General features: G+C 34.9%; 1 protein-coding gene across 1 annotated transcript; it reads left to right on the forward strand.

Moving 5' to 3' along the window:
* The first annotated feature begins 476 nt into the window (after positions 1-476).
* On the forward strand, positions 477-12,996 carry LOC106710140 (sodium-independent sulfate anion transporter). Its single transcript, XM_045679614.1, has 12 exons — positions 477-683; positions 3,504-3,688; positions 4,147-4,342; positions 5,954-6,174; positions 7,826-8,003; positions 8,247-8,411; positions 9,512-9,673; positions 10,018-10,158; positions 11,369-11,514; positions 11,650-11,916; positions 12,140-12,284; positions 12,576-12,996. Exons 2-12 carry the CDS (start codon positions 3,512-3,514, stop codon positions 12,629-12,631), a joined length of 1,854 nt encoding a protein of 617 aa, XP_045535570.1. The 5' UTR covers positions 477-683; positions 3,504-3,511; the 3' UTR covers positions 12,632-12,996.
* Positions 12,997-19,450: the final 6,454 nt, after the last annotated feature.

A 19,450-nucleotide genomic window follows, 5' to 3' on the forward strand; every position in this document is an offset into this window, starting at 1 on the left:
TGTCAATACAAGTTTCACAGCAGTCAAAACCCAACAGTAAAAGATCACTGGATGCTGGATGGTAATAAAATGAATGCATGGTATTAATAATTAATTTAGTAAAATAATTACGCATCACTTTACTTTCCTTTTAAATGTCTCTACGAAAAATTCTAATAATATTTCATACTAGCTGTCACCCGTGACTCCGTCCGCGCGGAATTAAATAAAAACTTAAGTAGTAGCTTATGTATTAATATGGACTATGTTCTATATCCATGCCAAATTTTATCTAGATCCGTTGAAGCGTAATGGAGATACATTCAAACAAACCATCCATCCATTTTAACATGTAGTAAGATGTAAATTTACATTTCATACGGAAGGACTATTCTATTTATTTGTCGTTTGGAACTAATTTTCAATAAGCCATGATAAAGGATAATCTCATTGTATAATATTTGTGCTATGTAATGTTGCAATAAGAGTAGCCGGTGAGTACTGTGCAGACAGTCGTAGTAACAGCGTTGCCTAATGCGCAGGTTGTCTCGATATTTTTGCGCAGGCGCAGACTTTGGTCACGTGACGCGGATATGAGCCAATGATAACGATCCTTTATTGTTGTGACTGTTAAAATGGTATCGTATTTATTTGTGCAGTTTTTTTAATAAGTTGAAAGTTTGGCGGGAAAAATAAATATAAAGGTAAGTTTTGATAATATCGTTTTCGCTTTTTGTAAATTTTCTTTTATTTTTAATTACCTTTATCGTATTCCTATATGATTTAAATATTATTCTCGTAGTATGGAGATCACCCTTTGAATACTATGCGTGGTAAATTACAATTCTTAATCTTAGTTTTCAATACCAATTGTACCTATTATTTTATGTGCACAGACAGAGCGATCACTCAATTCTTCTTTGCCTATTTCAGTCACATCAGATTAATAATTAGTTTTTTTTTAGTAAATATCATATCAATAAATATTTGAATCCCCCGAATAATGTTTTTAATTTTCTACCATCGCGTAAATTCGCGAACAAGTCTATAAGTGGACCAGAATACCTCGTTACATTTATTCGTATTCAGTGTATCCTTTTTGTATCAATAATTATTATATAAGATATGGATACTAAAGTATGTAACTTTATAAACGAGTCTACAAGTATTTTATAATTATGTCAATAAATTATTGTATGAGGACATGGGAATTCCCCAGTGGTCAAATAAACGTCAGTCAATATTAATAAAAAATGTACATAACTCCTAAAGTATACTTATTATTTCTTAACATGTTACGATATGCCGAAGGACTCGGAGAATACTCGAGTTAGCATGACTAATCCATAGTCAAACACACTGGTCTAATTCATTTTGACAATGACGATGCGATTGTCACAAATATTCGTGCTAGGCCCACAGGTTCCAACACGATGTTTTCATGTACATATGTAATTCTAAAATCGAAAAACTCATTGGTATATAGCGGGGATCGAACCGGGGAGTGTAGATTTCGCTCCGATTAAGCGCTTAACTAATGCTCCACGCTCTATACTCAGTATGTTATTCGGAGGTAAACAATGTTATACTATGTTATAAATAACAAAAAAAAATTATAAATAAATGAAAACATTCCTATCTTTTACTAGATGAGGAAGAAAAAAGAATACAAGTTTTTATTTCACATCGATTATTTGTTGAAATCTTAGTGTCAAGTTGAATTTGCTTGTAATAAAACATGATATTAGTAGTTTAAACACACAGGTTATAAGACGAATGAGGAAAAGTCATCACAATTTGTCTACTGGATCCACCATCTAAACAGTAAATAACATTTTGGTATATGCTATAGCGACAGTATCATATGCATTAGAAGTTAAAAGGCCGAGCGGGGACATCCCCGCTTTAGAGAATACGGGTATCGAAGTAAGACGTTTTACCTTTTACCTACGTAATTTAAACAATGCAAATATAGTCCAATACCGTAACCGCTACCAAATATTTTGCTCATGAATACGTAGATTGTCTACAGATTTTTTGCACGCGATTTTTGAAAATGGAATATCGGGATCTCGGATAAGGAGAGTTGACTGTATAACTATCTCGTCGAAAATGTTGGCTAGCGGTAATCGGTGATTTACTTATTCTACGAGCTGTAATTCTACATTTAAAATTTGTTTCTCTTGTTATTTGTTCAATTAGGCTTAACTGCAATCCTCAGTAATGAGTGCGATTATCACAACTTTCGAAATTGATTACGTTTATATATTAAAAGAAAATTATTCTTATACAGTGTATCACACGTACAGTGTATCAAAACAAGTCATTGAACTCTGTCGACAGACATTCAGTTATTGAGAGTAGTTGAAGCAAGAATGGAGTGATGTTTGAATAACATTCAATGCCTTGATATCAAGTGTATCAATAGTATCTACTAATTGTACACAACCTATGAAATACTATAAACGCTATATCCTTCATATTTTATATAGTATCTGTACAGTCAGCTGCATAAATTTGTATGCATTTACAAAACATAAACTTGGATAGGTTTTTTAAAAAAAACAGATCAGAAGCATACGGAATGATAAGTAAATATTTTGGAAACTTTATAAATGTATGTAACATATTTATGCAGCTGACTGTACTATATAAAAATTATTCCATTTCTCTCAATCAACTTTCATATTACCTATGTTAATTCACTCCCTTCTTGGGTACATGTGTTATTTTCGTAGAAGACATCTATCCTTTTTTTTGGCCTTTTTGTCCAAAGCCATAAACTTAATATAAAAACAAAAAAAAACGTATGGCGTTATAGGCTAAATATATAAACAATCGGAATTGACCGAAAAACTATGGCGCGGCTGAATTCATGGGCCACAGAAAATTCTTATAAATTCACTACTGTAAGGTTTGGTAAAACTCTAATTGGTAAGTTTGGTAAAAAGGCCGTACATTGGTAAAACTCAAACCAAAACGCAGGTTACAATGTTCAAACTATTTATTTATATTGCTTCGCACAAATTTATTTGAACTCAAGGAATGATTTGTTTTTATTATAAATCTTAGCCTTGAAAGACTGACTAGCCGAGCGGCAAAAAGCTGAAAAACCTCTTACTCAGTTTCTTGCAAATTCAAGGCTGGAGATGTAAAAAAAGCCTTCGGTTATGCTATCATAACGGTTGCAGTATAAGGAAACTTTGTTATCGATGTTGTAACTAACTGCGGTATTAAACCATCATTTTGTAGTTAAAATAATATAGTTCTTACATCTGATTTAACATAAAACGACACACGAAACACAAGTCATAATTTATTTTCACAATTTCAACCAGTCTGAAGAACGATGGTGCCATTCAACTCAACTCAAATCTTGAACTAATAAAATTTTAACTGTTATTTCATCAAGTCAGATCATCCTAACTTGTGTCACTACATTTATCAAGTGAATGATTTTTTTTTATAAAATATACAAACAAATGAGCAACTAAAATCGTCTTGTACACCTTGTTTTCTTCCAGGAGTAACAATGTTCAAGCTATCGCATCCATTACGCCTATTGGGTCGTGTGTTCCCGATAGTGCGGTGGTCGAGAAGTTACGACCTGCGAACGAGCATTGGCGACCTAATAGCCGGGATTACAATCGCGCTAACATTAATACCGCAGTCGATAGCGTACGCCTCGCTCGCCGGATTCGAACCTCAGGTGAGAACTGTGATGCGGACAATGTGCTTAAATGGTTAGCGTATATGAAGATCTCAAATTTAGTACCAGGTGTAGGAGAAGTAGAACAGAAATCGTTATAAACGAAAAAAAAAACTAATTAAGTTAATGTAACATTAATTTGAAAGTAAAGACATCCAGCTTGTGAAAAAAAAATTGTTAATAAACAAGTACATGCTTACATGATTACAGAACATTAACATAGTGTCATATTGACGGTATATTTCTACCCTTATATTTACATATTAAAATATTAAAACTAATGTGTTCAGAGATTCCAAAAGTAAACGCTACACCTTCTTAATATGGATTTTTTTTAATTAATAATTTTGTAAAGCATACGTGTCGTTATCATAATTTTGAAATGTTAAGGAACATTAGATGTCGTTAGACGCTGTCAACAATGTGTGTATGGTAAAACGTTTCATTTTATATTCCAGTATGGATTATACGCTTCGTTCGCCGGTGGCTTTGTCTACGCAATAATGGGTACATGCCCTCAAATAAACATCGGGCCCACCGCTCTACTCTCTCTGCTCACCTTTACGTATACCAGCGGAACTAATCCCGACTTTGCTGTACTCTTGTGTTTTATAGGCGGCATTGTAACTTTGGTAGCTGGGATTGCACAACTCGGTATGTTTAAATACTCCCTTAAAAGACACTGAAATAATGATATCGTTTCGTAAAGAAATTTCATTATGAGAACTGAATAAAGCTTTCGCTGAGCATCATGAGTTCATCTCTATCTTTTAGTAGTGTTTAACTGGTGTTTTTGTATTTAGCTATTTCGAATTCGACTAATAATGATCCTAATTCGAAGATTGATATCCAACTGTTAACTGAAACTAAACCTTTTTTTTTTTTTTTTTTTATAGTCTGGAAATGCATTTACGCACCCCCTACGCCGGGCTGTGCAATGGCGTAGGGGAGTGTGGGACTCGCCGGCCGCAGAAGGCGACCGGAATACCCACTAAAACCAGACTGCCCTCTCACGCGTTACGGCGGGGCCACGGGAACGCGTTAGCTTACTTCCGTGACCCCGCCTGCGTTTGGCCTCTACGGCCCTCAAAGTTTAAGTCGTGGGGAGAAGGGCAGCAGCGAATTGCCGCCTCCTTCTCCCCACTCTTCTCTGCCGGAGCGGGGGCGCTAGGGGATCCCCTTCGCGCTCCCGCTCCCTCTCCTCCTTCTGCGACATGACTGTTTCGCAGAAGGAGGAGACCGCGTTCCAAGACCTCTCACTTCCCAACATGGCGCGTACAACGCCGGGAAGTGAGAGGTCGCCGCCAATCGCCGCCACTAGGGTGCGGCGCTCTTCTCTCCAGGCGCAGCATACTTCGAGTGTGTGCTGCGCCGTGTCCTCGTCGGCGCCGCACCCGTGGCAGCGCATCCTCTCCTCCCTTCCGATCCGACACAGGTACCGTCCAAAACAACCATGTCCGGACAGCACCTGTGTCAGTCGGAAGGTGAGGGAGCCGTGGCTCCTCCCACACCATTCCGGGAGCAGTGGGCGTATGGCCTCTATAGTGCGCACGCCGTATTTGGCGTGCGCTAGGCCTCTCGCCCACAGCTCCACGGTCGTCATTCTCCTCGCCTCCCGGGCGCGGGAGATCTCCTCTGGGGCCGGGGCTTCGCCCCGGGCTCTTTGTGTGGCCCGCGCCCAGTAGGCTTCAGCCAGCACTCCCGCCTCGATTTCCCACGGAGGGGTGCCGGCCAAAACGCAGGCCGCCGCGTGGCCTACCGTTCGGTAGGCCCGGCACGCACGCGCCGCAACAATGCGTTGCGGCCTGCGGAGGAGGGCCCTGTTGGGTGCATTGAGGGCGCGAGCCCATATCGGTGCACCGTACAGGGCCATACTTTTGACGACCGTGGTGTACAGCATCCTCGCATGTACACCCGGACCGCTGAGGTTAGGGAGGAGCCTCGCCAGGGCTGAGGCCGCGCCCACAAGCCGGGGGGTCAGCGCTCGGAAGTGGTCACCGAAGCGCCAACCCCCGTCGAGGACAAGACCCAAATATTTTATCCGGGCCTTGACCCCGACTTCCTCTCCGTTGACCCGGAGGGTGGCCCCCGCAGGAACCCTCCACCGAGGCCCTTTAAAACAGAGGGCCTCGGTTTTGCTGAGGGCCAAACTGAAACTAAACCTACTTTAATTAATTTCAACCCAAACACTTTATAACTCAACTCAAAGAGAACTATTACACTTTTGTTGTACATCTTTTGTTCTAAAGATTGTGCTCTTTTCAGGATTTTTAGTTGACTTCGTATCGCTGCCAGTGGTATCTGGGTTCACATCGGCAGCAGCAATTACGATAGCGTCGTCACAAATCAAAGGGCTTCTCGGGCTAAAGTTCAATGCGGAGTCGTTCAAGGCAACGTGGGAAGGAGTTGTCCATCACATTGCAGACACGCGTATGCAAGATACGCTACTTGGATTTGCATGTTGTATTGTGCTTATGGGAATGAAAGTAAATACATATTATAGTACACTAACACATTTCCATGTAACTGTACTTAAGTTATCAGGCAAGAGGTTAATCAAATAGTGATGAAATTCAGTTATCGGACAATATCTATTAAACTATTTTAGCTTCTATGTAGCGTAAGGAATGTTTAACAGAAAAACAGTAGTTACTGTCCTTGAAACAGATGTTTCTTAAGTGTAATAATTTAGTGTTGGAATTCCGATTCAGCCGTATTTATCTAGGTTTAATGTATATAAGTTCAGACTTATTTTATTTGTCACTGCAATGTAGACAGTAGAACCTTTACAAATTCAACCGTACGTGTCTTGTTACTATTGCTATAAAACACCCGTGCGATAAGATATTTCAATCTCTCGCATTCTCTTTGAAAAAAAAATAAAAATAACACTATGTTTAAGCACACGTGCATCTGCAGTAGACACTATTAAATGCAACATTGATAGGTTATAAAACCATGATATGACACGACTATCAATACAAAATGTTTTAAATGATCACGGAGACAACTGCGTTAGAAATTACAATTGTTGTAGGAAACTGTTAACACTTGCAGCGCCTTCATTATTTCTCAATTACAAAGTCGAGGCTAAGTATAAACGTTCAGAATGTTAATAAGGCTTTGACGCTTGCATGCGTTCACCGCTTCCGGGAATTGTTATACGTTTTCAATTGTTGTTAAACAGACACAAATTATATAATTGTGTATATTTTTAAAATAAACTAAATGTTAATATATCTTGTCCTACCGAATCTGACGTTATTGAAATACAAGTAATGATACTGTATGTATACAACGGATTTGGGTCCAGCGGCACAACCAGTCTTAAACTAAGCATTGCAGTGGATGGCGTGATATTGTAAATAGATGAAGTGCCACTTACCAACGCGATGCCTCGTTCACCGCCTAAAGGTGTCTTGTTACTCTGTCTGTGTCAGTCGATTCAAATAAGTCACAAATAGTCTATAGGCTCCTGAAGCACCCGATGCACCGCTTCCCGTAAGCGTGCTACAGACGCGTCGTTATTGGACCGAACGCGGAACTGAATATTCTAGCATCCCCGTTCGCTAGGAAAGCAACACGTTCGTTTGTCACTCTTTCCGTCTAACTTCCTTCGATTCGGCACTCTACCGACACACTGTCTTTCACGCACAAGCCCCCGCAGGCCCCGCGCACGACCGTGGCGGTGAGGGATTTCTAACTACCCATTTGTGCGGGAGAATAAAAATGAGTCGAACTACCTACACTAAACCTGTATAGGCGAACCGAGAAATTCAATAATATAGATCGTCATTGTACATGACGAACCACAGTGCATCTGTACCAAACATGTATATTTTTCATTATCTGAGGTATTATTTAATTGTTCAACCCTAATAGATAAACATGGTCTCTTAAAATTCAAATAATTTAATTTTACTTTTTAATGTACTAGGCAATAAAATTGCAAATACTTTACCAAGTTTAAAAAGGAGGAAATTGTCAATTCGTTTGTAAACTTTCTTTTGTCAAGATTATAATCAATCGATCTTTAGATACAACTTACGAGTTACAATAAGTATTTCCTTTAGTATTATTATATTGTACCCTTTGGTATTGTACGCATGGTTAAATTACAGGAATTTGCAATTACAGGCAATGAAGGACATCCGCTTAAAGGAGCCAGAAGACGACAAAGGCCGTCGCAGCGCTAAAATAATTCAAAGGAGTCTATGGTTCGTGGGCGTTTCAAGGAATGCAGTTGTAGTGGTCATTGCATCTGTCATCGCTTTCCTTGTCTATGAGGATAAAAATTATCCTTTGATGCTAACTGGTGGGTAATTCTTTTAATTAAAATAACTTAACTGACTTACTGTAAGAATTAAAATGTATTTTAATTTTAAATTATATGAATTGAAATTCGGTTTCATTCGCGTATAATAAGAGCAGTTCTTATATTTAATACTTTTGTTTCTCTCACGTAATATGTATAAGTATACACCTCTAAGCAAACACGTTTGGCGATTAAACAATGTTCATTAAAACCATTTTATTTTCTCATGTTTCCATTTTCCAGGTTCAATAACACCAGGTCTGCCCACACCTCGGTTGCCACCCTTCTCCAGCACCATTGGAAATACTACAACTTCTGCAGGACAGATGCTAGCCCATCTCGGATCTGGATTGATCGTGGTTCCTATCGTTGGTATCATATCAAATGTTGCCATTGCAAAGGCTTTTTGTAAGTTAAACTGAAAGTTAACCTTTTATGTTCTAAGTATAAATGTAATGATTTAGAATTCCAAGTATTAATAGCGATGGTAGTCTATTTCTTATTTATGTAGAGGAAATTAAAAAATGTAATGAACTTCCTAATTTCGTATATAGATTACGAATTTAAATATATTCGAAACTTATTTGTTAATTTCGGTCAATTTCTTGAATGAATTAACAAGCTTATATTTTCATATCCACTTCGACTTTTTTCAATTCTTGTAAAATATTCAGAATATATTATTCCCGACGGTGATCGGTCAAGCGAAGGGCGGTCAAGGGTTAGAGCAATTAAAATAATTTAAGTATCTCTGACGACTGTTGCCGGCTGTAAATTGTGTATTGTGGAAACGTCGGTCTAATTTACATTGAAATATTTCTAAAGCATGCGAATTCTTCGAGGGAAATTACGATTTCCATGTAAATTGTGCTGTGGGGTTTGTTTTGATTACGCTTCTATGTAGGCGAGCGTTGTTATGTTCATGCCGCCGATATTAAAATCTTGGAATAATGGAATAAAGTTAGAAAATACAATGCCCAAAGGCTCGTTGGGAGTTCACTGAACCGGCATGATTATTTAAGCCTGTAATAAAGATTTTTATGTTCAAACGTTTGTGACAAATATTAAAACATGATTTTATTCCTTGTCTAACTAAATTTAACTAAAAACTCGAATACACTACACAGTTTACCTACAAACAAGAAGCATTCTTATCTTCTTTAGGTTCTTCAATAATAAGAAATACATTTTATACTTTAAGTTATTTAAACGATGTGTAATTTAAAGAATATAAAACATTGCCAGCTCTATTCATCTTGTTGTTTAGGTAACTACCATATTTATTTTTCATTTCAAGGTTGTATTTGACAAACGACTTTACTTTTTATGCTTCCCTATTATGGAATAGCTTGTCCAATCACTTGACATCATTTTACATCATCTGACTTGACATCATTTGACTTGACACAAATAAAAATAATACAGATTCTAATAACCTAAAAAACAATATTGTACACATTTGTGTGCCGACAGTTTGATAAGAAAAAGTTATAATATATTTCTTTCAGCAAAAGGCAAAACGTTGGACGCAACTCAAGAAATTGTCACTTTAGGAGTGTGCAACATAATAAGCGCTTTCTTTCGATCGTACCCGGTGAACGGATCTTTCACTCGAAGCGCTGTAAGCGACGCATCGGGCGTGAGAACACCAGCCGCGGGCTTTTACACCGGTATTTATGGCTTCTTTATTTCCATTTATTAAGTCTTCATTTGCTCTAATTTATTGGTTTACGTCGCGAACATTGCTCAGACATCAGCCATTACATTGTCATATTGTAAGAAGATTTTTATAGAAGGAAAAAATATTAGAAAATCTTTTAACCGACATAAAGTATCACAGTACTAAGCAGGAAAAGAGGAGGAAGATATTTGTATTGAATATTTCGACGACGAATAGAATAGAAAATAAAATTTTGCACTCCGCGTATTTTTAGCTTTTTAAATTATTTTTATACGCGGACTCATTTCTATGTTTCTCATTAAATCAAGTATGAAGAAGTGTTTATCTCTGCAGGTATAATTGTGCTGTTAACCTTGGCGCTTCTGACGCCGTATTTCTATTTTATTCCGCGAGCGGCGCTGTCTGCAGTCATCATATGCGCGGTACTACATATGGTTGACATTGCTATTATTAAGAAGTTATGGGCTACAAGCAGTGAGTATAAATACAAGTTTCGTAACCGAGACAGTATGTTTTGACTATCGCAAAACTTGTATTGACACATGTACTATCTGATTTATGAAATGAAAGTGATAACAACGCGAATTTATTCAAAGTAAAAATAAATTAAGACCAAAACTTTGAAAACAAAAGCGACTCATTTACATATTTCATCTAAAAGGTTGTAATTTTGTAGAAATTGTGAGATAAAAGAAAGTAAAATTGCATGCAATATGAATAACTAATGTGGGATAAAGTTGGTACCCTCTAATGTTTTGTATTTTATTAACTTATTATAAAAATGTTTCTTGCTTTGTTCTATCCTTTATTTTGCTGTTAAAGTGAAGTGTACGGTACTAAATTGCAAATTCTTACGTCTAAGTTGTAAGCGAGCTGTAATTAACGCTACCTACAGAAATACTTGAGATCTTAAGTTACGTTTAGATACGCGGTAATGTTTTTTTATGAAATATAAAAAAAATTAAATACATCATGTCGTGCAAATTGTATTTTTCCAAAGAGTGCATTGGTTACACAGTCGGATAAAATAATTATTTAAATTAACAATTACTTGTAACGTTTTATGTAACAGCCAAAAAACTCTGAAGTTATTAATTTACTAATTTTTATAGGTTTAATATTTTCCTGGAATTCGAATTAATGCCAATAATTGAACACGTAAAATCAATCGTAAAAATTGATTTCATGCATCGCGCGTACTACTTGATTAAAAATAATTGAAATTACAAACGCCTCCGCATACTTTATGCAGTTTACATAAGCTTTATTCAGCTACCCAACGAAGCAAGAGATTAAATCGTAATTGTACGCAAACATGTTGAGCAAAGTTATTACAACGTCCATTATTTCTTTCGTTAAAAGCGTCTGACATCATATTTTACCTCACACCTACATTGACAAAGACTCGGTTTTTTATTACAGCAGTAGGGTCTCTTATTTCTATTGTAAAGCGACCACAAATTTATATATCAGCTTTTATAAAACAGTGAAAAGATGTCATAGAAAAGACGAAAAGCCTATCGTTATATTACTTTAAACTTCTGTGGTTTCATTAACAAATTGTTGTATGAAACAGTATTCTTACCACGATACAAACAGCTTGTTTGTTTGATACATTATTCGTGGGACAAAAATTAGGTCTCAGCAAATTTAATTCTTTAAATTAGTGATAATGATTTTTCAGGACTGGACCTGATACCACTTATAGGAACATTCGTATGCGGTTTGGCTCTGGGCGTTGAAGTCGGCTTAGTTTGCGGCGTCGGTGTTGATATATTGTTACTCCTGTACTATCACTCTCGTCCACCACTTGAAGTAGAGTTGGTAGATGTAAGTACTTCGTTAGTGACCAATTAACGAATCGCGGCAGTTACCTTTCTGTTGGCACTATTCTTGAAACTAGTATCTTAAACTTATGATTTAAGTGTCGCAGTTTATATAAACCAATTGTAATATTCTTTACAGGATGGAATTATTATACCGCATTATGCAGTTCGCCCAATCGGAGGACTACATTTCGCAAGCGCTGAGAGACTTCGAGCGAGACTGGTAGCTCTAAAACATTCAAAGAGTTTGCAACCTCACTTCGTAGACACTGTACATGTTACGTCAGACAGTAATGAAATGCGTATTACTATACCGAATGGTATCAGTGGAACTATTGTGAAACCTTTAAAAGTATTGGTCATACATTGTGACGCTCTATCAAGGATGGACTACACATTCATAGAGGTATGTCCTTTTGCTTCATTATTTCATCCATTTTCAAATGACTAAACTTACTTTGATAAAATTGAGTAACAAAATATTCCTAACAATAATTTTCATTACGATTTCATGAGATAAAACGTGTAAATAAGTTTAATTGAAAATCAATGAGCATATTGTAAACATTGTGACAACATTTGACAAGTAAAGGTAACTTAAAATAGAAACCTATGTTATTGTGGTACAGAGTATGAAGATGCTAGTATCAGACTGGTCACAAGAGGGTTGCGTGATTTGGTGCGACGCGAAGCACGCTGTGCAGGAGCAGCTGAACACAGTACTGCAGCAGCCCATATTCTGCAACTTAGAACAGCTCAGCACGATACTAACCAGTAAGTTCAATATTATACCATATCCAACTCAACGCAGCAAAGGTCTCCTCATACTATAAAAATATCGGAATAAACTGGAAAAGGCGGTATGAGAAAGATAAGGATATTTACATCGAATAATGGAGGAGGCTTCCATCTAGCAGACCATTTGCTGAAATGCCTAAGAAATTAAATAGGATAAACATGCATTGGAGTACAGAATTGAACTCACATCGTTTACATTAACATTCACTGTTCACCTTTCTTGCTATATTTTGAAGATAATTTGTTAATAATTTTATATTGTTACAGGAAATTTCGCAATAGACACACATGTTAACAATACATGTAGTGATACCCCGTTATGAGATCGGTACTACGTTCCTAAAGACGCATTTGATAGAGATACATTGCTGGTTATTTGTTATAAAAGTCAATCATAAGTAACAAAATATGAAACAATTTAATGGTAAAGTAGCACAAAGAATCCCGCAGTAACTTAACTTTTTTTATATTAAATTAAACACTAAACAAATTGTAAGTACCAGTAAAGTGATGATCAAAGAGCCTAAAATATGAATAATACAAACAGAAACTTCTCTTTATAAAAGTTTCATTGTATTTCTTCTGGGCTCAAGTAGAAAGATGAGGTTTATCCATTTCAATCTAACGTACAAGTATGCTTTAAGCGTTCTGCTTAGATAAAGCATTTAAAATATCGATTCTAATACTATCGCGTACAAAAATCAATTTTATATGGAAAGAAAAATAATGAGATCCGTAATTTTGTAAATCTCGCCATCTTTTTTTTCTAAATTTATGCATATTTTACGTAATTTGAATGAATTTAAATATATTCTAACAAAAAGTCATAAACAAAAATAATATGGCAAAGCTTTCAGTCTCTATGATTAACAGAAAGGGACTTAGACATTGTTCCTAAAATTTAATGTAACGTTTTACGAATATGTGACAAGCTTATCTGGGGCGGTAAAAGAGGCGCCACTATCGCGGTTAGTTCTGTCGGAAAATATACAAAACCTACGTAAGCATATAAAAGAAAAGATGACAAGACAGCAACAGTAGGACAAGATTCTTGTGTCTCCGTTTTGACATTGACTTGTGAGTTACATATGGACCGACAAGGCTATATAAGGGCTATGCAAGGGCATAAGCCCTCCGGTTGAGATAGCCAAACCGAATTAATTATCAAACCAAATTATGACAGGTTACTAGCGCCCCCCAGTCCACGTCAAAAAATATCACAAGTTCCTCTCTGTACTGTAGCTGTCGTGTCATTTTTTTCTTTAATGTTATTTTCTATATCTACGTAGGTATTTATATATTTTGGCAGAACCAACAGCGATAGCAGCGCCTATCCCGCCGGAGCAGGTATCCTTGTTTATACGACAGTATTACTGAAGAAGATTTAATTCGTATTACTCTATTAAGTTTAAAATATATGTTTTATTTAAATTAGTTAATAGATTTTAAGATAGTTGTATTTTCGCAGTTTGTAAATAACATATTTTAAAGTACAAAAAAATAGCCGACTTCAAAAAAAAAACAATCGCAAACAAAATGCACTCAAAAGTAACCTAAAAAACCAATTTCAAACAAAATGCACTCAAAAGTAACCTAAAAAAACCAATTTCAAACAAAATGCACTTAAAAGTAACATAAAAAAAAATTCAAACAAAATGCACTAAAAAGAAACAAAATAATGTCATGAAAACTCTTTAAACTCTAGTAGTTAGTAGTAGGGGCTCAGTTTTCCGCAACTCCACGACAAGCGCGTATTTTGGGTGTCTCTAAACTCTAAAGAAAGTTCTCTTCTTTCTTGTAACATGTCTATATTGTATAATTATTGTTATTTCGCAGTCGGTGTCGGCCGAAGTAAATAGGTGACATTTTATATTTGAGATGTATTAGACATACTTACGTTTATGTCCCTACTTAGGCCGAAACCGACTCCAAAATAACAATAATTATACAATATAGACATGTTACAAGAAAGAAGAGAACTTTCTTTAGAGTTTAGAGACACCCAAAATACGCGCTTGTCGTGGAGTTGCGGAAAACTGAGCCCCTACTACTAACTACTAGAGTTTAAAGAGTTTTCATGACATTATTTTGTTACTTTTGAGTGCATTTTGTTTGAAATTGGTTTTTTTAGGTTACTTTTGAGTGCATTTTGTTTGAAATTGGTTTTTTAGGTTACTTTTGAGTGCATTTTGTTTGCGATTGTTTTTTTTTTGAAGTCGGCTATTTTTTTTTCTTAAAATTTTTGTTTTATTTCACAATTTTTAGTGAATTTGAAGTTCAATTACAAATTTCCTTAATACATATAAAGACATAAATAAGACAAATAAAGAAAAGGACTTTCCTATTTGATATGTGTGTACTTCAATTCAAAAACTAATTTAGAATGCAGCAGATAACCACTTATCCTTTAAACAATGAAATAATTATCAAAATCGGTATACAAATTGAAAATTACCGAACTAATACATCGTAGCGTGCCTTTAATTTTGTCCAGCCGCGCGCCGCACTAGCATTTTTCGAATGCGCGTAGTTTTTAATTATTTAATATCTCCCAAACTATTGATCAGAATTACATAGTTTAAAGGCTAACGTAATCTACATTTAATACTCTAGCCATCAAACATATTTATTTGGATAAGGATTCATATCGAATATAATATAATAGCGCCGTAAGCTTACGACGCTGTTTCTCGTGTGCATTTTAATCGAAGTTTGTTCACAATAACATGGTTTTTGTGAGACATCCATAGATGATAGATATATGCCACCGAAGACGTTTATTTAGCAAATTTAAGGATGTATAATTACTCCGTACATCATTTTTATGTAAGTCATATAGTTTGACCTACGTAAGCCCAGAAAGCAAAATTGTGCTTTTCGTGTAGCATTTTCGTTTCCGCGTAATTTTATTCTTACGATATCTCCTAAACTATTAGACAGAATGATATAGTTTCAATTGCAAATATAATCTACATTAAATTCTCTTGATAATGAACATGTTTATTTACATAAGGGTTAATACTGAACTCGAATAATAGCGTCGGAAATAGGGCATGAATTTAATTGATGTTTCTGAAGAAAAAAATGGTTATTGTGAGAAAACTATAAAAGATAGATATATGCTATCGCGGACTTTTATTTAGCACATTTAAAGAGCTTCAATTCGCCATACATCATTTTTATGTAGGTCCTATAGTTTAGCCTACGTAAGCGCTGAAAGCAAAAATGTCCCTAATGTTCGCAACAAATTTTGAAGCTATATTCAAAATCTACTAGTCTTCTAGTTATTTAAAAAAAAAAACAAAAAAATGGGACCCACCTGCAAGCACTTCCTTTCGATTAAAATATTTTTCATCAAAATCGGACCACCAGGGGCGGAGTTTCGCGGTAACACACATAAAAAAAAAAAAAAAAAAAAAAATACAGTCGAATTGATAACCTCCTTCTTTTTGAAGTCGGCTAAAAATATTATTTATTGTTTAGCTTAGCTTCCGAACCAGCATAATAAATGTAAGATATTGTCTTTGTGTACATATTAGGTTTTTTCAAGATTAAGTTTGTTTTATGTGTGTTTCGTTATTAATATTACTGTTAATCGCTGAACTCAAAGTGACTGCAATGTTAAGATTAGTTAGAAATACATATAGTTATGTTATTAAAGTAAAATAAAGATCAGGTTTGCTTAGCAAAGTAATTGTTTTTATTCTTTTCCACTCAAGCCATCAAGAATTGTTTTCTATTACATTAAAATATCTTCAGAATATAATAACATATTAACATTTATAGTTATTTTCGTGTGTGTGTAAATGTTTTAGTCTATGTGATGCATATTAGATTCCGAAGCAAATAGATTTATCACGCGAGGATTTTGTTCGTTACACTTGTATTGGATTTATTGCTTTGTATCAAAAAATCATAGAAGAATCTATTCAATCCGTATGCCAGTTTAACTGTATTGTTTCCATTGTCGGAACACATGTATAAAAACATAATTTTGTTTCTGTTTTATGAAAGATAATAGACATGACAATATGGTGATATACATGTATTTGGTTAGTGAAAACTCACAGACGGAAACAACATCTACACTTACTTTGCGGACAAAATATAGAGTGGGAACATTATTATTTATTTATTAATTTTTACAAAAAATCATATTTTATGTAAGCTTACAGTCCCACAAAATCGATATCTGACGTTTGTTTGTGGGATCAAGAGATTATTATATTAAATTAGAATTAAATAAATAAGGAAATATTTTGTGAGATAGGATTTACGTCACGTTTACTGTTTTTCTTTATCAATTCTTGAATTACAAAACAACAAGTGTGAGATATCCTTAAAAATATTAATAAAATTATTATTCAAGATAATAAGAAGTAATAGAAGAAATTATAAAATAATTTGTTCAGGTACTTCCAGTTTCTCTTGCAATAAAAATTAAATGAACTCCCTATTATAAAAGTTTTATGAGCTCAATCAAGTATACCTTAATTTACAGCAACGTTTAACTTTTAATTTCTCGTCGTTCGAGAATAGAGTGTTTTATTAGGTATTATGAAAAAAATGCATTATTAATTAATAAGAATAAAATAATTTAATAAGAAGCATATTATGTATTTGGCCCTTGCACTTCTTACCCTCATCCATAGCTATAATCTATGAAAATAGTTAAGTGATTACGTACCTACAATCTATAACTCTCTATTAAAGAAATGATACTTAAGACTAACGACAGTTCTTTACTCGTAAAAAGTAACATTAAATTAATTCTACGATTTCTTATTATATTGTTAACCACATCTTTGTATGAAAATATTTAAAAACGAAAATATAACTAAAGTTAAACGAGGCAACATTAGATCAGTTATAAAAAAACTGAAAATAATTGGACACTTGATACGCCACAACATTTTCTTATGAAACATCTAGGAGGGGAAAATTTAAAAGAAATGGAGGCGCTAAGCCCATATCGTAGCTAAAAAATAATTATAAAACACTTGCCGCAGGTTTCCGATACTAAAATCTCCGCTGAAAACATATTGTTATCTCTGTTTTGTCAATGACAATGACAGGGATGACGAAATGTTAACAGACACAAACAGATACTAGCTGTCACCCGCGACTCCATCCGCGCGCAGTTAAAAAAAACTAAATGGGGGGGGGTATGAAAAATAGATGTTGACCGATTCTCAGACCTACTCAATATGCTCACAAAATTTCATGAGAATCGGTCAAGCCGTTTCGGAGGAGTTTAACCACATACACCGCGACACGAGAATTTTATATATTAGACTAGCTGTCGCCCGCGACTCCGTCCGCGCGCAGTTAAAAAAAACTAAAAAGGGGAGGGTGTTATGAAAAATAGATGCTGGCCGATTCTCAGGCCTACTGAATATGCTCACAAAATTTCATAAGAGTCGGTCAAGTCGTTTCGGAGGAGTTCAAGTTCGAACCCCTTGACACGAGAATTTTATATATAAGATTATGGTCTCAGAAACCCATGGTTAGTGATTTAAATTAAAAAGAAAATACAACATTTACACACATTCATACTCGTAACTTATGAAAACTTAACATTATGTAACTAGGTAACTGTAACTCGAGGTACGGCGTAAGTAAAACTTAAATCTTAATACTTTCATAGGTAGATACTCGTATGTATCCGTCAGATGAATATCTTTCTCATTCCAGTGACTAGTGTTTTAAATAAATGTAGAGATATTTGTCAGTTGCGATTTCTTGTCTCGAGATAAAAGTCTTGTTTTATTTGGCCTCAGTGCAAAAGCTTAGCTGGCCTGCATCGTATAAGAGCTCTCGTAAGTGGCACATGTTCAACGAACGTGCTTATCTTTGCATATTTTTGTTCTATTAATAAAATATAACACTTTTAAATATTCTCAAAACTCTGATTAGAGTTATAAATATCTTAAGACAGTTTGTAAAATATTTAATTTTAGAATTATTTATGCAGCACCCGATCGAATATAAATACTGCTTAACAAAAAAAAAAATTACCAACGTTGTTGTAGATCGTAATATTGTAACTTGCATATAGAAAATAATGATCTATAAAAGAAAATAGAAAACGAAATAAATGTAATCAATATCGCCATTGATATATATTTCTATATTAATGTTATAAAAAGGAAAAATTTGATTGTTAGTTTGTTTGCATTGTATAGGCTCAAAAACTACTGAACCGATTAGAATAATTATTTCACTGTTGGAAAGTTACACTATCATTGGATGATATGGGCTATATTTGTTACTAAATTTATATTTTAATTGCGCGCGGATGAAGTCGCGAGCAAATGCTTGTTATTCACATTTAACAAGAAACAAAATGATACTCTACAGAAAGTTGTTTAAATTACATGTAATGCCCAGGAATTCTAAATTTATAACTTGAACCATTCATCCGTGACTAATTTCCAATAACCAATTTAATAGATAGTGATATCTAAAATTAACGATCGTTATTAAAGCAGTATGTAAATTTAATCTATGTTCCCGCCAGCGTATGTGTCTAAACAAATTTGCTTTTACACAAAAGACGCGTACTCAATAATAACATTAGTTAAAATTGCCTTTTTGATATAATACATTGATGTAATAATTTGTTAGTATGAAAGCTCAAATGCGTTTTAATGAGAAAACGTTGTCAAAAGTACGCAGACAGAAAATTCGATGAAAGTAAGTTTGAAAAAGGCTGAAAGCCAAACTAGAAAAATACATATTAAAGTTAGAATAAATTAATAAGTAATTTTTATCATTTCATTCTTCTTTTAAAGCTATTCGCTAGTATTATTTTACTGTTTTCTTATCGAATATAGAGTCTATTAGAAGTTTCAGTCCGTAGCAAAGCTATTACTGATACATTTACATGCTATTACGTGAAAATAGCAAAGGGGAAAATGCACGCGAGTAGCGTCGTTTCCGGACACTTCACTCAACGATGCCAACACTTCAGGTTAACGACTTGTTTTTTTTTTAACATAAAGATGCGGAAGAAAATTGTTAGAAATAACCACGATCGTCGTTCAGCACTTTTAAATTATGAATAACTATTTTGTAAGGCAATTTCGTAGGACTTATTTGTGAGTGTGGACTCTCAATATTAGGTCTAATTATTATCAAAC

The sequence above is a fragment of the Papilio machaon genome, chromosome 10, assembly GCF_912999745.1.
Source record: "Papilio machaon chromosome 10, ilPapMach1.1, whole genome shotgun sequence".
Lineage (NCBI taxonomy): Eukaryota > Metazoa > Arthropoda > Insecta > Lepidoptera > Papilionidae > Papilio > Papilio machaon.

What these genes read in the sequence shown, in the direction of transcription:
- LOC106710140 (XM_045679614.1), top strand. Translation starts at nt 3,512, where the DNA reads ATGTTCAAGCTATCGCATCCATTACGCCTATTGGGTCGTGTGTTCCCG. An exon ending in TCGCCGGATTCGAACCTCAG is followed by an intron (nt 3,689 to 4,146) that starts GTGAGAACTGTG and finishes TTTATATTCCAG; the next exon opens with TATGGATTATACGCTTCGTT. An exon ending in GAAGTTATGGGCTACAAGCA is followed by an intron (nt 10,159 to 11,368) that starts GTGAGTATAAAT and finishes ATGATTTTTCAG; the next exon opens with GACTGGACCTGATACCACTT.